The 17382-nt window shown below is 45.8% G+C and overlaps 1 protein-coding gene and 1 pseudogene across 4 annotated transcripts; one reads left to right on the top strand and one right to left on the bottom strand.

Moving 5' to 3' along the window:
- Window positions 1-758: 758 nt before the first annotated feature.
- Window positions 759-16651, bottom strand: Cfap126 (cilia and flagella associated protein 126). 4 transcript variants are annotated; one of them, NM_001109075.1, is made up of 6 exons: window positions 16456-16651; window positions 4666-4812; window positions 2514-2576; window positions 2269-2349; window positions 1510-1686; window positions 759-1181 (listed from the first exon to the last, which is right to left on the bottom strand). In NM_001109075.1, the coding sequence occupies exons 2-6, from the start codon at window positions 4690-4692 to the stop codon at window positions 972-974; spliced, it is 558 nt and encodes a 185-aa protein (NP_001102545.1). In that variant the 5' UTR covers window positions 4693-4812; window positions 16456-16651; the 3' UTR covers window positions 759-971. The 4 variants fall into 4 exon arrangements, with proteins under 4 accessions (NP_001102545.1, XP_063128614.1, XP_008767974.1 ...); XM_063272544.1 differs by lacking the exon at window positions 16456-16651 and having other exon boundaries at window positions 781-1181; window positions 4666-5788; XM_008769752.4 differs by lacking the exons at window positions 2269-2349; window positions 16456-16651 and having other exon boundaries at window positions 781-1181; window positions 4666-5736.
- Window positions 10965-11571, top strand: LOC100526655 (ribosomal protein L29 pseudogene; annotated as a pseudogene).
- Window positions 16652-17382: the final 731 nt, after the last annotated feature.

Genomic DNA, 17382 nt, shown 5'->3' with positions numbered 1-17382 from the left:
AGTAGGGTCAGTGTTCATGGGGCTCCATGTTGGCTATAGACTTGGCAAGGCCATTAAATTTAACCAGTGCCAGAAAGATTAGCGGGGCGGTGGGGGGGGGGGGGGACAGTCAATGGATTGGCAGGCTGGGAAATTATGAGGACATTTTTACTTTTTTCTATGATGGCTTCTTAACTATTCAGTGATTGAAGGGAAGTAGATTATCTGACTTTATTTTTCAATTTGTAAGCTGGTCTATAGGCTTATACTTTTTTAAAACCTAGTTTAATAAGGGTATTTAAACACTTTAACCTCCCTTCAAGCCACCACCCACCAGAGGTAGTGGAAAGGAAAGGTTAATTGTCAGGAATTTTTACTTCGCTAGAGTGTCTGTCAGGATAGCTCAGTGGGTACATGGTCTAGCCACTAAGCCTGAGGACCTGAGTTTGAACACCAGGATCCCCGTGACAGAAGGATCCATATGCCGATATACGTTCTTCTCTGACTTCCACATGCTTGAGGCACGCCTACATACATACATAAATTCAATGAATACGTGTACTAAGAGGTTTTACATGCTCTACTAAGCAACCATACTTGTGATTTTTGAAGACATTGGCTGTACAAAGTTCGGTTCTCTGAAGTTTTACCCTTGTGTGGTGCAAACCAGCTTCCTCTTGGTCATTGTGGGAGTCACTGAAGACTCACTGTTCCTTTCCCTACCCTCTTCCCCAGTCTTCCTGTAATTATGGATTACAAAAGACAGTGGTAAACGAAGAGAAAACCCAGGTCAGTAAAAGATTTAACAAGCAAACAATGTTTATTTTCCCAAATTTACCTTTACTCCTGGCCCACCATTTCCCTATTCCACACTTCTGAATACAGGGTCTTGTTTATTTCAATCAGTATCTAAAATGTCACCCTAGCATGGCCTTTACCCCGCACAGCTTTGCTCATCTGGATCTCAGCTAGACTAAGCCCCGCTTGGTGCTCTAACTTGGGCTCGGAGGTGGATTCTTGGGAGAGTTGAGTGGTGTCTGGGGACCTGGAGTGTGACCCGCAGAGGGGTGTGAGCTCTGAGGTTCATCCGGGTTGTCTCCTTGGATCACCGGGGAGCTGGGGATTATGGTTGGATTTAGTGCTTGTTGTACAGTCTTTGTGACAGATTTCTTCTGTTTCTTCTGACTGTTGAGATCACGGGGCTGTTGGAGAAAGGTGATCATAGCTCTCATAAGGCCCAGATTGTTCCCAGGAGTCAGCCTCAGAATCCAACTCTCTTTCTTAATACACTCCTGGCAGTCGGAAGGAGGTCAGGGTTTGAACAAGAACAGTTACATTTAACCTCCCTTGGAATTCTTTCTTACTGGGGTTAGGGGTGGGGGACAAGACGACTTCGTTTCGTCCCTTCAGACTTGACTGGGCAGCACGAGACAGATTTGGTTAGAGGTCCCCTCCCCTTACTGGAACAGTTTTGAGGCTGAAAAGAAATGGAGACAGTGGGAGTTTGGGTTAAACAGGAAGGATAGATACCTTGCCGATGATTTCAGGACGCAGCCCATTACAGGCATTGAGTAGGTCAGGATTCTTGTGTATCCATTCGGTGAGGGAGTCGGCAGCAGCCGTTGTACGGGCGGTCAAGTTCGCCTTAGCAGGTGGTATCTTCAGGGGCATTTGCCAGGTGCCTATGTAGGAACCCCAAGGACTTGCCTAAAGGGAAAAGGGATTGCTCACCAGGTCTTCACGCCGTAAGTGTCTGCTTGGCAGGACTGGCTGGCTTCGTGGCCATTCTGATGCTTTGCCAATGCTTAGTAAGGAAACATCTGGGAGGATGACTAAGGCATTGGGTTACCGAGGAAAAGGAAAGCCTTTTCTTCAGTCAGTTTCTCCAGTTCAGCTGTTTTTCGGCCCCTTTCCTTCCAACTTAAAGTTTTGCATTCTTAGGCTAAGTGTGACAAAGGAGTTCTGTGCATAAATATTGCCAGCGGAAAACAGTTTATATATTTGTCATTTTCAGGACTTCCATGGTGCTAAGCACAGCTCTGTCCTGGTGGATAGAGGGTTGGGGCATCGCAGGTTGGAGTTTAATTTTCTTTGCTCTTTTTGTTGGTTTTGACACAGCATCACTCTATAGACCTTGGCTGTCCTGGAATTCACTATGTAGACCAGGCTGGCCTCAAACTCTCCTGCCTCTGCTTACCGAGTATTAAATCCCCCCTGGGATTAAAGGTGCAGGCCACCATGATTAGCTGGCTCTTCCCTTTTTTGTATGATGGAGGTGAGGAATCTCACCTTGGAACGGGGCACTGAAGGCAAGAGGTGACCTCGATCGTTGGCGATTATCTGAGTGTAACCTTCATGGGTAGCGATTTTCTGTAGTGGAGGTGGAAAGTGTCTGAAGTGAAAGAGGGGCTGGGGGTAAAAGTTATGGGGGAGAAGCACTTGGATCATTCCAAGGCTAAGGGAGTTAGGTGACAGGGGGAACTCGAGGCCAGTCACCATGAACTGGCCTTGAAGGGGCACTGAGCTCAGAATACCTCTTTTGTTGGCTTGGCAGGAGACCAGTTCTGCAGGTACCTGGGTAAGTAAGCCCTTTCATACTGTGGAGAGAGAGAGGAGGTTCCCGTGAGGCTCAAAGGTTTCCCTGTGAGGTGGTGGCACTGCTCTCTACAGTTATGTGAACTCTAACTCACTGTGACAGGGGTATAGGTGGAGGAAGCCATCTTAAGGGGGGTAGGAGCTAAGGAAATGTGCTACCAAGTATGAGGAAAGCTGAACTAGGCACTGAATCTGGGAAGAATCCCAGATTCTGGGATCCCTGAAGCTGGAGGGGAGAGGGGAAGGGGGAACGGTTGAGAACAGCACACTGACTCTCGTGTATGAAGATCCCCTGACAAAACCCAACAGTTTGTTTGCCAATCTGAAAACACAGCAAAGAGAGAAGAGATTGTGTCTGGCTTTGCCATGCTGCGAGTCGAACCCAGGATCTTGTGCATACTAAGCAAGTATAATCTGTCTGCTCAGGATGTGTTCTGGGGGTGTAGCTCTGGGTTACAATGCTTATCTCGCATTACAGAGCCCTGGGTCCAATTCTCAGCGCTAGTCGGGGAAAATGGATTCTAAAGAGCAGGCATGAGATAGGTGTGCACAGGGAGGGGGAGGAGACGGGGTTATGGATGGGAAACCGGGAGAGGGGATAACATTTGAAATGTAAACAAATAGAACATATCCAATAAAAAGAAGATAGGTATGCATGTGTGTGTGGAGTGGCTTAGACTGTTTTGTTTTTTAAAATGCAATTGAATGTTAATGCTTGGGGTTTATTACGTTCTACTGAGCACTAAATATAATTTTTAATTTTCACACAGTTGCTAAAACCTCTAAAATTATGTTTGTGACTCAATCTATGTAACCAAATCTATATTGCTACCTTCTTTCAGATAGCCAAAGGGCAGAAAATGCCGGTTTTATTTATTTATTTGCTTGTTTGCTTGTTTATTTAAGGCTGCCCCGTCTCCCTGGCAAGAATGGTTTTTATTTGTAAAAATAACCCATTTGTGGGCTGGAGAGATGGCTCAGTGGTTAAGAGCACCGACTGCTCTTCCTAAGGTCCAGCAACCACATGGTGGCTCACAACCATCTGTAATGAGATCCGATGCCCTCTTCTGATGTGTCTGAAGACAGCTACAGTGTACTCATATACAATAAATAAGTCTTAAAAAAAAATAACCCATTTGTAAAAGTATTTGTAAAAATAAAACAACCATTTACGTTGCTTTGACAGAAGGTAGTTAGCCAAGATGGCACACACCTGTGAACCTAACACTTAGCCGAGTGAGGTAGGAGGGTTTTGAGTTTGTGGGCCAGCCTGGGAGAGAAGTATGTAGCAGCAAGACCTTACCTACCCACACACATACACATAAACAAAGAAAAAAGAACAACACTAAACCTTGAATACTAAATAAGGGAAATATTTTCTCCAAAAGAAGTCTAAAAATGTATAGACAATATTTTTTTTTCCTTCAGACAGTCTTACTACAAGACTCTGGATGGCCTGGAACTCTCTATGTAGACCAGGCTGGCCTCCAACTATCAGTCATTGTTCTGTCTTCTTGTTGGAATTACTGAGATTATAGGCGTGTCCTACCATGCCCGAATTCATGTATACTCTATGTCTCTGTCTCTGTCTGTCTCTGTCTCTCTCCCTCTGTCTCTCTCCCTCTCTTCTCCCTTCCCTCTCTCTCTCTCTCCCTCTCTCTCTCCTCTCTCTCTGTGTGTTCATGGGGAAGAAGGTTCTCTTGAAGCTCAGACTAGCCTTGGACTCAGTATATAGCTCAGGATACCCTGAACGCCTGATCCTCCTGCCTCTGGGATCACTGGAGAGCATCTCCACACCTATATTTTGAAATTTTCCAAAACAGATTAGAGATAACTTCCATGTAAATAGATATGACTTTGTTACTTGATTTACAAAGCCTAACAGGTTTACCTCTGGCCTGTAAAAATAAAATCACTGCTTTCTGCCTTGCGTTCTACAAATTTAACACAGATCCTTTTGCTTGTTCCTGGGCCCTCCCAACCATGAAGTAAAGCACCACCTCAGCCCAGTCAGTCTGATGGGAGCAGGTAGGTCAAGGGTAGAATCTGGAACGTAAAATCAACGTAAAAGGGTGAAGAGCAAGGACTTACCTGGTTGGCACTGTAGTTAGTGGCCATGATCCAGTGCTGTTTACACTCGTTGCCTAGCAACTGCAGGAGGACAGCCTTCTGGGAGTAACTCCCAGTCAGCAGGGGTTGGCTACCTTCTAGGGTTCACACTGCCCCCTTCCTTTCTCTCTGAAACTTAGGTCCATTTTCATTTTAGACTATCGAGGCCCAAACAAACGTGAGAAAATGAACTGAGAAGTAGCCATGGATCTTCCTGCCTGCCTCTGCTTCTAAAGTCCCGGGACCACTGGGGAGGACGGCTATGCCTGCCTCAGTTACTAGATTTTGAATTTTTCCAAAACAAAGTAGAGATAACTTTCATGTAAAGAGCTCTTTCTCCAACATAAGTTAACCCTGCTTCAGAATTTCCAGGTTGTCTTTGGATGACATCTTCAACTGTTTAAACAAACTTTGTGACCCCCCCCCCCCAGCTGAGTTTGTGAGGCACTGTGGTATAATGAACTAAGCCCCTGGCTTTCTCCACTAAATCCCTCTCATCACATATTGTAGTGATGGCCTGCTTTGTACACGGAAGGATAAAGCGAAGGAGAGGTCTAGACGCTGTAAATGCTTATCCTTGGTGCCTCCTGCCTCCTCCATCGCTCTACAGTCTACAGATACAGCTTCCTGGTGTTGGTTAGGATATGGCACATCGGGACCGGGATGGGGAACTAAGAAGGGAGAGCAAGAGAAAGTCCGAGATGAAAACACTAGGTTTGGGAGGATCAACTGATGGTACCAGGGCCCAAGCCTATTAGCTATAAAACCAAGAAACCCTGAGGGACTCATCTACATTTTTGTTAAGTCCATCTATTCGTCAGTTAGGGTGTTAGAACTAGAGGGCTTGTCAGTTATACAGTCTCAAGTTTTAAAAAGAAACAAAGTTGTCCCAAGATACTTCTGAGCCAGAGGTGGCTGTGCACACCTGTAATCACCCCAGTATTCAGCAAGTGGAGGCAGGAGGATCTCAAGTTCAAGGTCAGCCTTGGGTACATAGTAGGACCCTGTCTCAAAAAAAAAAAAAAAAAAAAGAAAAGAAAAGAAAAGAAAAGAAAAAAGGGGGAAGGGACTCACGAGGCTCCCCTCCTTCCTGGGGTAATATAGTTAACCATTGTTGGGGGAGGGGCTCACAAGGCCCCACCCTGTATGTTAACTGTTCCTGGCAAGATCTTTTTTTTTTTTTTCAGTGTTGCAGCCACACTGGCAGGTGGTCCGTGTTCCTGTAAATAACCTCCGGCTTTGTGCAAGCAACTCTGAGCTCAGTGAGACATACACACTCACTCGCACACCAAGGCATGGCGATGCCTTTAACCTCAGCACTTAGGAGGCAGCCAGACCATGTGAATTTGAGGCCAGCCAGGTCTACATATAGTGAGTTCCAGACCAGCCAGGGACACACAGGGAGACCGCATTTCAACAACCAAACTACAAGAGCCAAAGCCCACACGGAAGTGGGAGGAGGGCAAGGTGAGAAGCAGATGGGGGGGTCCATCGGGAGGGGGAGGGGCGTAAGAGCATAAGAGGGTGAATTAATCAGAATCCTTCGTGTCTGAAAACGTCACAATGAGACCCACTATTATATAGATCACAGATGCTGGTTTAAAGGACATGGAGAGATGGCTCAGTGACAGAAGAGTGCTTTCTGTCCTTCCAGTGGAGCCAAGTTTGGCTTCCCAGCACCCATGACTCACACCCTCCTGTAACTATGGCTGTGTGGAATCTGACACCCTCTTCTGAAACAGCCTCCTCAACTCCACACATAGGATTAAAAAAAATTTGTTTTCCAAGAAAGCAAGCTGCTTGTGGTAGTTTTTACCTGCAAATCGCAGCCTTTGGGATGCTGAAGCAGGAGGATTGCTACAAGTTTGGGTTACTTGAGAGTGCCTCCAAAATTCAGGTGGGGGGGGATAATTGTTGGTTCTTTCTCTGCCTAAAATCTTTATCCTATCCAACAGAGCCATCATGATGATACTCCTGAGCCTTCTAGATAATGGCATAAGAACAGCTCTTATTCTAGGCTCTGACAGTTCGTGGCTGGGTACTGTGACATAGGTCAGTAGCCCCGGGTGCTCTGTCCCTGTGGTTCTCATTACTCTAGAGTGATGGAGGGCACAGGAGTTATTTTAGGATCAAGGACTGTCTCTGCTCAAACATCCATTTTGCCCACAAGAGGCAAAGTGACAGCCGTGCACTCATGGCTTCTCTGGAAACTGCTGCCTTCATTGCCAGCTATTAAGGCAGTTTTCCTTGTCCCTGGGCAGTGTGTGAACTCAGACCTAAGTAAGGACAACCATTAATGTGCATCCTGGAGCCAAATTATCTTGGGTGAAATTCTGGCTGTGTTTAGAAAATGAGGCCTTAGAAAAGTCCATCTGGCCCGGCTTTGTGACCTTGCATGAGAAATGAAGACTGCCCTACTTGGGAGCATTAACTATGTGTAACATACCCTGGTAGGCACCTGATGCAAAGAGGCTCAAGAATTTTAACCTTGTTATTGGCTTAAGGGTGCCTGGGGTGGGATGGGGTGGGGTGGGGTGAATGTGATGGTGCACACCTTTAATCCCAAAGTTCGGGAGGCAGAGCTGGTAGACCTCTGTGAGTTTGAAGTCAACCTGGTCTACACAGTGAGTTGCAAGTCAGCTGTGGCTACACAGTGTTGTGTGTCTCAAAACAACAGAAAGAGCATCCAGAGGTGACCAGCAAGATGACTCGGTGGGTAAAGAACTACTTGCCTGAGAAGCCTCGTGAGCTGAGTGTTGTCCCAAGTGAAAAAGCCAGCTGTATCCGCAGCTCCTCTACCTGGACGGGTATGCACGATAGGCACCCTTGCCTGGTGTGCAAAGCAGGCAGAAGCAGCAAGAAGATCACACACACACACACACACACACACACACACACACACGCAGACACACATACAGACACATACACAGAGATACACACACACAGACACACACACAGACACATACACACAGAGATACACACACACAGACACACACACAGACACATACAGATACACACACAGACCCACAGACACACACAGACCCACAGACACACACAGACCCACAGACACACACACAGACCCACAGACACACACACACAGACCCACAGACACACACACACAGACACACACACACACACACACACACACACACACACACACACGAGGACCAGTTCAGGTTATGTTAAACAGAAAAGGGTGGGGCACTAGAAAGCCACAGGTGTGTTTAAACTACTCCAAGGTAAGAAGCAAAACCTTGGACTGGAAGGACAGAGGACTCGGGGGTAGAACACGGTCACGGGAGGGTTTCACTCTTCTCCTCAGCACTGCATCTCCTTACTACAGAAACTGATCTTTATTTCCCCTCAGCCAAAGTCATTTGCTCCGAGCTGAGGACCACTCTCCAGAGATTGTGTGAGTTCTGCTCAGAGAGTCTGACAATGTGAGACAGCAGAGAAGAGGAAGGACAGAAAGGATCCTGGCCAATGAAAGGGCTGGGATGTGGCTCCCGTTGGTAGAGGGTAGAGCGCCTGCCTCAGAAGCAGGGAGGTAGAGATACCCAGCACTACAATAAATCCCAGTGCCTTGAGGCAGGAGCACCAAAAGTTCAAGGTCATCCTCAGATGTATATTGCCTTTGGACCCTGTCTTAAAATAATATGATAAAATAGAAGGGGGCTGACACACTGGGTCAGTGAGGAAAGGTGCTTGCCACACAAGTCTCACAATGTCTTAAAACCAGTCGTCAGTTCTTGTATAGATTTCTAAAGACATGATCTGGACATGACAGGGGAGGCTTGTAGTTTGAGCATTCGGGTAGATAAGACAGGAAGATCCCAGATTCAAGGTCATCCTATACAGAACTATATAGTAGGAACCTTTTCCCTAAAGAAATTAATTAAATAGATAAAGCAAGCCAGTTGTGGTGGCACATACCTTTGATCCGGCACGCTGGAGACAGTCAGGTGGTCCTCTGACTTCAAGGCCAGCCCGGTCTGCAGAGCAAGGCTCAGGACAGCCAGGACTACACAGAAACCCTGTCTTGGGAAAAAGTCAATACTGTTAGAACCAGTTACCAGTTTTCATATTTTTTTTCAAAGATTTTATGTGAGCACATGAAAGAGAACAACACAGGGGTTGGGGATTTAGCTCAGTGGTAGAGCGCTTGCCTAGGAAGCGCAAGGCCCTGGGTTCGGTCCCCAGCTCCGAAAAAAAGAACAAAAAAAAAAAAAAAAAAAGAAAGAGAACAACACACAGACACACACCCCACATCTGACCCTCAAGACAACCAATTTCCTGTGAACCCAGCCAGGGCCTGAAGCTCGGACTATTAAGATTCTGTCTCAAACAAAACAACCATGAGAAAGCCATGCATGGTGTATAACACCTCACTTCATAACCATGTGTGCACCACGGAAAGCGCACATGCCGAACACGGAGGCTTCACCCAAGCTTTCCCAAAGGCAGCAATGCCTCTGCCCATGTGTCACTTTGCATATGCGCATGTCTGTAGAGTCCGGCAGGAAACAAGGTTGTAGACTCAAAAAGCCAGCTTTGGCAAACTGCTTTTCATGGACATTTACTTCATCCTTGAACTGCTTATGAAACAGGTCTGGGGATGGAACTTAGTAGAGTAGTTGTGTGGTGTGTTCAGGGGGAGCCCTGGTTTCAATCCCCAGCACCTCAGAAAACAAAGAAAACAGAACCACCACCACCGCAACCCCCACCCCCACCAAATCCAGCAAGTTGGAGGCAGACCCCAAAAGCTTAGCTCTCCAAAGAACACAAGCATTATGTACTATGGTTTATCTAATTCACAATAGCACAAAGTGAGAAACTTAGACCTCTGCCACAAGACAGGGTCTCTAGACCATGCCGACTCAATTCCTTATGTAGCTGTGGGCTGGAGATGACCTTCAACTTCTGATCCCCCTGCCTCCACTTTCTGAGTTCTGGAGGCATAGATGTGCATCACCACAACACATTTGAAACACACACTTCTCTTTTCTAAATCAAATGCTTATATTTTGTGTGGCGATTCTTCAGAGGGGCCACGCTGACCTCCCCTGCGTTGTTCTGACTTTAGCTGTGACTCACACCTGTGATCTTAGCACTTAGCAAAGCTGTGGCAGGAGCGCAAGCCTTGAACTTTTTGCCACCCCCAACCCCTGTGGCAAAAGTGAGAAGCTAAAAAAAGAAGGTTTAAGCGGTTGTTAATCAAGACTGAGGCATCTATAATTTCCCCTCTCAGGCAGTTTGACCTGAGAACCGTTAGCTCTGATATCATCAATCCTCCAAGATGTCTCCCAAGGTAGCTCCGAGGAGCCCTGCCTGTTACCTCACGGGTCCAGGCGGTACCTAGGTGCTGGAGTGGAGACCTGGACTTTGTAGGTTTTCCATAAAAGTTGAGAGCAGTTTGGTACACAATAAGGCCAGAAATGGCCCATGGCTCAAAGGTTAAAAAAAAAAAAAAAAAAAAAAAAAGCTTCAGTTCCAAAACTCCTGAGTTCAAAAAAGCAATAGTAAATTTCTTTTCTGAGACTACAGCACCCCCTGATGGAACTTGTTATTATCACTCTCTTTAATGTGTGTGTGTGTGTGTGTGTGTGTGTGTGTGTGTGTGTGTGTGTACAAGTGTGGTGTGTGTGTGTGTGTGTGTGTGTGTGTGTGTAAAAACAGTAACAAGAATAAAACTGGTAGATTTTCCAGACAACTGTTCAAGAAAATGGATGGAGATGACACAAACTAAATTAGAGTTATCGAGGAGGCAGAAAACCAAGAGTGTATATTTGAGACAGGGTATCACGTAGCTCAGACTGACCTTTGACTTCTTGTGTGGTAATCTGGCCTTTTTCCAGCTCCTCTTGCTTCCGTCTACTGATCATTGGGGTTGGATTTTGAGTGTATGCTGTGACACATTCAGTTTGAACAAAAGAACTGTTTTAAAAATAGGAAAACCTTCGTGAAGTGAATTTAAAAAAACAAAAACAAAAACAAAAACAAACGGAAATCAGCTTACTAGAACCGGTCTGTGCATCCACGATGGGCAGGTAAGAATTCAGAGGCTGGCGTTCAAGCCTGGGTCTGCCATGCTCTCCAGCTTCCTTCCATTCATGGGAGCACCTTTTTTTTTTTTTTTTTTTTTCCCCGGAGCTGGGGCCTTGCACTTCCTAGGCAAGCGCTCTACCACTGAGCTAAATCCCCAACCCCGGGAGCACCTTTCTCTTCTCTGTTTTCATAAGCTATTTTTTAAAAATTACAGAAATTGCTTTCTCTTCTGGTCCCCGCGACTTACCGTGCAGACATGGCTAAGTTCAAGAACCACACCACACACAACCAGTCCTGAAAATGGCACAGAAATAGCATCAAGAAATCTCAGTCACAAAGATATGAATCTCTTAAGGGGGCTGACCCCAAGTTCCTGAGGAACATGCGCTTTGCCAAGAAGCACAACAAGAAAGGCCTGAAGGAGATGCAGGCCAACACTGCAAAGGCAGTGAGTGCACGCGCAGAGGCCATCAAGGCCCTTGTGACGTTTCAGGCCGTCAAGCCCAAGATGTCAAAGGGCCCCCAGCTGAAAACTCAGCCGTCTGGCTTTCATCGTTCACAACAGCTTAAACTTTTTTTTTTCATTCAAAGCTACATGGCCAAGGGTCTTGGCTCTGCCAACCAAATCCCAAGGTTCAAACCAAGGCAGAGGCCAAAGCTCTATCAAAGGCCCAGGCTGCAGCTCCAGCCCAGGCTCCCAAAGGTGCCCAGGCCCTTTGAAGGCTCCATAGAAAAGGCTCCTGCCAGTGTGAAGACAGACGACTGCTGTGACACACCCACCTACACGGTATTCACAGATGACCGGTGTCCTATGCTGTTTTTACAAATAAACTTGAGGGAAGAAAAAATTTACAGATATCACTGTTGCATGCCTTTAATCCCACCCAGCATTCAGGAGGCAGAGGCAAGAAGATCTCTATGAGTTCAAGGCCAACCTGACCTACAGAGTGACTTCCAGGACAGCCAGGGCTGTATAGAGAGACCTTGTAGCAAAAAGAAAATAAAATTAGTTTCAGTGGGCACAGTGGTTACAGGAATACAATGTCAACTGCTCCAGAAGCTAAGGCAGGAAGATCATAAGTTCAAGGCCATACTGGGCCACTTAGCCAAACCTTGTCTCAAAATTTTAAATATTCAAACAAAAGGGTCTATACACGTAGCAGAGCAGCAAGGACCTTGTCTGGCATAGAAGCAAGGCCTGGTTTTCCATTGTTCATACCAAAGTTAGAAGAAGAAGAAAAAGGAGGAGGAGGAGGAGGAGGAGGAGGAGGAGGAGGAGGAAAAAGTAGAGGAAGAGGAGGAAGAGGAGGAGGAAGGAAGGAAGAAGAAGGAGGAAGAGGAAGAGGAGGAAAAAGAAGGAAGATGGGGAGAAGAAGGAAGAAGGAGGAGGAGGAAGAGGAGAAGGAAGAAGAGGAGGAGGAGGAGGAGGAAACTAGAGGTTTGTCTTCAAAACAAAACTGTCCTAGATAGTTTCATAGAGGATTCCATTAAACCTTATTTTTAATTCTGTAAGTACCAGGGGCTGAACCAAGGTGTACCTGTGAGGCAGCCCTCTATCATGGAGATACATTTCCTATCCTTTTAATTTGTTTAGGAATTGCTTTTCCTGGACTAATGAGGTGGCTACATGCGTAAAGGCACTCACCACCAAGCCTGACAACCTGAGTTTGATTCCCAGCTCCTCACAATGGCAGACTAGCCAGGTAACAGTGACTGAGGCCTTAACATTCCATTTAGGCCTTAATATTTGAGGACTGGAATAGTTGAGGCCAGCTTGGGCTACACAGTAAGACTATCTCAACAGAACAAAGAGAATGAGTTTGCTTTACATGTCTTTGTTGATTGGAAGCAATAAGTATACATTTCTTTGGTAACTTTTTTTTTTTTAAATGCCAGGTTCAGTGGAACAAGCCTGCAATTCTGTCTACTCAGGAGACCGAGGTGGGAAGGTGGTGAGTTCAAGGCTTCCAGTCCGGACATTAGTGAGATCCTGTCTCAAAATAAAAACATAAAAAGGGGGTACCTGTCTACACATGAGAAACCAGGGTTCAATCCTTAGTAGTGTGTGTGTGTGTGTGTGTGTGTGTGCGCGCGCGCGCATGCACAGGACCACTCCTTTGTTACTGGCTAAACTTCATTATCAATTTGACTAAATTTAAAACCACCTAGGAGACACACTTCTAGGAGTGTGTGAAGAAGGTACTGTCAGATTTAACTAAGAAGAGAAGACCTTCCATGAATGTGGATCACATGGACTGGAGGTCTATCCTGAATACAGTGGAGAACGCTGATAGAGTACCAGTGTTCTTTTCCACTTCCAGACTGCAGATTCACTGTGACCGGCTGCTGCATACTCCCTCAGCACGGTGGACTGTACTCTTGAACTGTGAGCCAAGATAAAGTCATCATTCCATAAGTTGTGTCTGTCCGGTACAGTGATGAGAAAAGTAACTAAGACACAAGCCTGCTGGTATCTTGTACTATTTCAGGATATTGACAGCAAGGAGCCCATATAACTTTAAAAAATAAATATAAAACCAACCTGGTCCTCGTATTGAGTTCCAGGACACCCAGGACTATAGAGAGAGAGACCCTTAAAAACTAACCTAAATAAATGAACAAACAAAGAATGACATTTAAAGAACCCCAAAGGTGGGAGGTGGAAGTGAGGGCCCATCATGTTCTTGGCTAAGTACCGGGCTAGGTAGCAACACCCTGTTTGAGAAAAGTGTAGAGGTAATATAGTAGGGATAACTTGTCTCTACCCCAAATCAAAATCACTTGGAGACTCCAGATAGCTCAAGGATAGTTGGAATCATCTGGAGCTGTTCATTCCGTGACTAGAAATTACACTGGTTGTAATGTAGACTACTCTGGTAAATTGTCACATATTGTTTGAGATCACTAGGAACTGGTCCTGGTCCTGGTCCCCTATTTCAGACCCCAGCCTGCTTGTCAAAGTGTCCTCCCTCCAAGACCCCTTATCTGTGAATGGGCTGCCCCACTCCTACTGTGACTGGCGGGTTGGGGGACATAGGAGGCACGTGGTGTTGGCTACTTCTTAGCTGAGGTTGCAGTCAGGAGTACACACATATGGCCTCTCAGAAGATATCATTCAGAAATGAATTTTATTTAGTTATTTTGCTATCCGGGCGTTTTATTTCCCACGTCCAGGATGGCAGGTTCAAAGTGTATCCCAAGAGAACAAGGAGGAAGATGTGTCACTTTGTCTAATGACACTTGTGTCATTTCCTCTTTAGTCAGTTTCTCCCAAGGAGGAGATAGAGACCACATTGTTCAAGTGAGTACACAGAAATAGCACAATGCAGGGCAATGACTGGAAGCTATTCAGTGACTACAGTTCCGTGTCCGGTCTTACTCTTTTGAGATGTTGGTACCCATGCTCAGGTTTGTAAGGTGTGTCCCGTCTTTTCCCTCAGCTCCTCTCTTATCTTTCCGTGTCTGTCCTTAAGTCTGTATTAAACAAGGTGCCATGTACACCTCCAATCAAAGCCGCCACTCAGGAGGTGAGGAGTAGGTGAGGCACCAGTACTTGCTGTTTCTACAGCTCCTGAACACTTCAAAAAAAAAAAAAGTTGAAGGTTAAGAGAGAGACTAGGGAAAGAATAAGACATACTTAAGTATGCTTATGGACTCCTCAAGGGAGAGCTATACATAAATATTTTAACCTGAGCCATAGTTAAAGCCACAGCCAAAGTTTTGCCTCAAAAGGTAGCTTAGGAACACACGTTTATTGAGTAGTTCTAGAGAAACCACCAGGGTCACTCAGAGGGTTTCTGGTGAGAGTCCGGGAAAACTGTCTCTTCACAGATGGGAAGGGTTGTAATCCCTTAGGTAAATGTTGCTAATTGTATTTTATAGTCTGCTACTTTGTGAATTCTTCTTCCTTCCACCCTTGTCCATCCTTTCAACCTCTATAATTATATAGGAGAGGAAAAGAATAAGAAGGAAAGGGAGCGACTTCATGGTTGGACTACTTCCTGTTCATTAATGGTGGAGTTTCTTGGGACAAGTTTGATCTTTGCCCACAGGATACCTAATTTCTTCTTGTTTCTTTGCACGCAAATACTTACACGCCTGGACCAACAGCTACCAACCAACAACTCACCCCACCACTTGGGGACCTACCATTTATACACACTCTGAAAAGTCCCCAGAATTCTAAATGTCACACAATTGCAGAAAGTATCTGCAGCTGGCAAAAACACGCTCCTGCTAGAGCATGAGACAAAGCATAGTCAGCAGCTGTGGACAGTCTGAAGCTCCATATCCCAGGCCTGGGATTAAAATGAAAACATACTCTTAACAATATTTCTGTGTTGCCTAAATAAACCAGAATTTCAAAATTCTCTCTACACTATTTACAGTTCTTTTGTTTATTTTCCTTCCTTCTTTCTTTCTTTCTTTTTTTTTTTTTTTTTTTTTTTTTTTTTTTTTTTTTTTTTGAGATAGGGTTTCTTTATGTAGTTCTGTAGATCAGGTCTTGAACTCAGAGATCCACCTGCCTCAGCCTCCTGAATGCTGTGATTGTAGTGGTACAATCCCCCCACTTCAATTCCCCCCTTCACCCACCCACCCACCCCCATAACTCTGACTGTCTTGGAATTCATTATATAGACCAGGTTGGCCTTGAACTCAGAGCTCCACCTTCCTCTGCTTCCCAAGTGCTAGGATTAAAGGTGTCCACTGGCTCTGTAGAACAGATTTTAAGTCAGTGGTTCTCAACCTTCCGAGATCAGGCGCGTTCAGGGTGGTATGGCCGTAGACGAGGGCGGCGGTTCTCAACCTTCCTAATGCTGCAACCCTTTAATACAGATCCTCATGCTGTGGTGACTCTGGGCTATCAAATTATTTACATTGCTACTTCATAACTGTGATTTTGCTACTGCTATAAATCACGATGTAAATGGATATTTGATATTCAGGATATCTGATATGCGACCCCTATGAAAGGGTTATTGGACCTCCGAAGGTGTCTTGATCTACAAGTTGAGAACCGCTGTTTTAAATGATATTCTGACGTAAAAAGGAATTTGTGGACATCGATGTAAATGGCCAGGGTTTGGACCTAGGTCCCATCACCTAATAGGATGGGGTCACATGCACGCCTATACTTTTCTTAATGTATAACATTTTGATGATGGTGGTTATCTCCTAAGGTGATTACAAGGATTTGATGGCACTACAAATTAATCTGCTACAAAGGAAATGTAAAACGAGCAATTATGATTTCAGAGTTCCCATTAGTGAATTGAAGATTCTGTAAGTTACTTAATGAAAGATAACCTTCCTAAGTTAACTGCTAAACTGTTGAGCGAGGCCAGGGATTGGGGGTGGGGATGGGGGGGATGTGCACCACAGCAATCACACAGCTCAGGAGGCCGAGGCAGGTGGATCTCTGAGTTAGAAGCCTGATCTACATGGCTACACAGAAAAACCCTGTCTCGTAACCCCCTCTCCCCTCAAAAAAGGATTAGGCTGGAGCGACGGGAACTCTGTTGGAAGGAAAGGGAAAGTATCCATTTCGCTTGTGGAGGTTTTCAGAGTCCCTTGGCCACAGCCTCTGTCGCAGAGAGGTCCTGCCCTTTCTCTGCTCTGCTCTCCTCCCGCAAGTGCGTGGCGCCCGAGAGTCACATCCGGTCCCACTGTCCAGAAATGAGCTCAGCGCGCAACCCCCCCCCCCCCCCCCCTTTTACGGTGACTCACGCCTGATTACCCGGAAAGCTCTACTGGGACCGTGGGACCCGGCGTGAAGGCGGCGGGGGGTTGGGAGGTGCACAGGGGACAAGGCCGAACAGGCTGCGTCCCGGAGAAGGAACCGGATGCTGGGGATGAGCCCAGTGGCCTGCAAATCCTCAAGTCCCGCATTTTGGTCTCAAAGTGCTGTCAAGAAACGCTTTGCAACCTAGGCCAGCCCCAAACTTGTCTGGGAAGCCACCACTACAGACAACGCCCCTCTGTTTTCGGTTGGCTCCCTTTATAACCAGTGGTTGCAACCGCTAATTTGCTTTCCTCTTGTTAGACCGGTTCATTTGCATAAACCAGCCTCAGTAAATCTTCCATCTCAAGGTGTGTGCTCCACGTTATGTGTATTAGTACACCTCTGTTAATATAAGAAAATACCGTAATAGGTACAAAACGAAGATTATTTAGGCCAAAGATCCAGTATCAGGCGCTCTCGTGTGTTAGTTCTCTGGTGAGGACTTCATGGTGATACAGGAGACATACGTGGAGAGCCAGAGATCGAGAGGGAATTCAGGGGCCAGACTTTTTTTTTTTTTTAAATAGCAACTTTATCTTGAGAAATACATACATGATGTAGCTTACTTATTATGCCCTACTTTTTTTTTGAGATTGATTTATTTAATGTATATGAGTACACTGTAGCTGTTTCAGACACACTAGAAGAGGACATCAGGTCCCATTACAGATGGTTGTGAGCCACCATGTAGTTGCTGGGATTTGAACTCAGGACCTCTGGAAGAGCAGTCAGTGCTCTTAACCGCCGAGCCATCTCTCCAGCCCCCTACTTTTATTTTTAATTTATTTTTATGTCTATGGATGTTTTGCCCGCATGTGTATGTCTGTGCACCGAACTGGGTGCCTGGTGTTAGGGAGGTCAGAAGAGGGGGT

The sequence above is a fragment of the Rattus norvegicus genome, chromosome 13, assembly GCF_036323735.1.
Source record: "Rattus norvegicus strain BN/NHsdMcwi chromosome 13, GRCr8, whole genome shotgun sequence".
In the NCBI taxonomy this organism is placed as follows: domain Eukaryota; kingdom Metazoa; phylum Chordata; class Mammalia; order Rodentia; family Muridae; genus Rattus; species Rattus norvegicus.
This window is presented reverse-complemented; position numbering and strand designations above follow the sequence as displayed.

Coding starts and splice junctions, on each gene's coding strand:
- Cfap126 (NM_001109075.1), bottom strand. CDS start 4,692: ATGGCCACTAACTACAGTGCCAACCAG. Junction 2,350..2,513: donor CTGCCAAGCCAACAAAAGAG/GTATTCTGAGCT, acceptor CCTCCACTACAG/AAAATCGCTACCCATGAAGG. Junction 1,687..2,268: donor CTTCAGTGCCCCGTTCCAAG/GTGAGATTCCTC, acceptor TTTTCCCTTTAG/GCAAGTCCTTGGGGTTCCTA.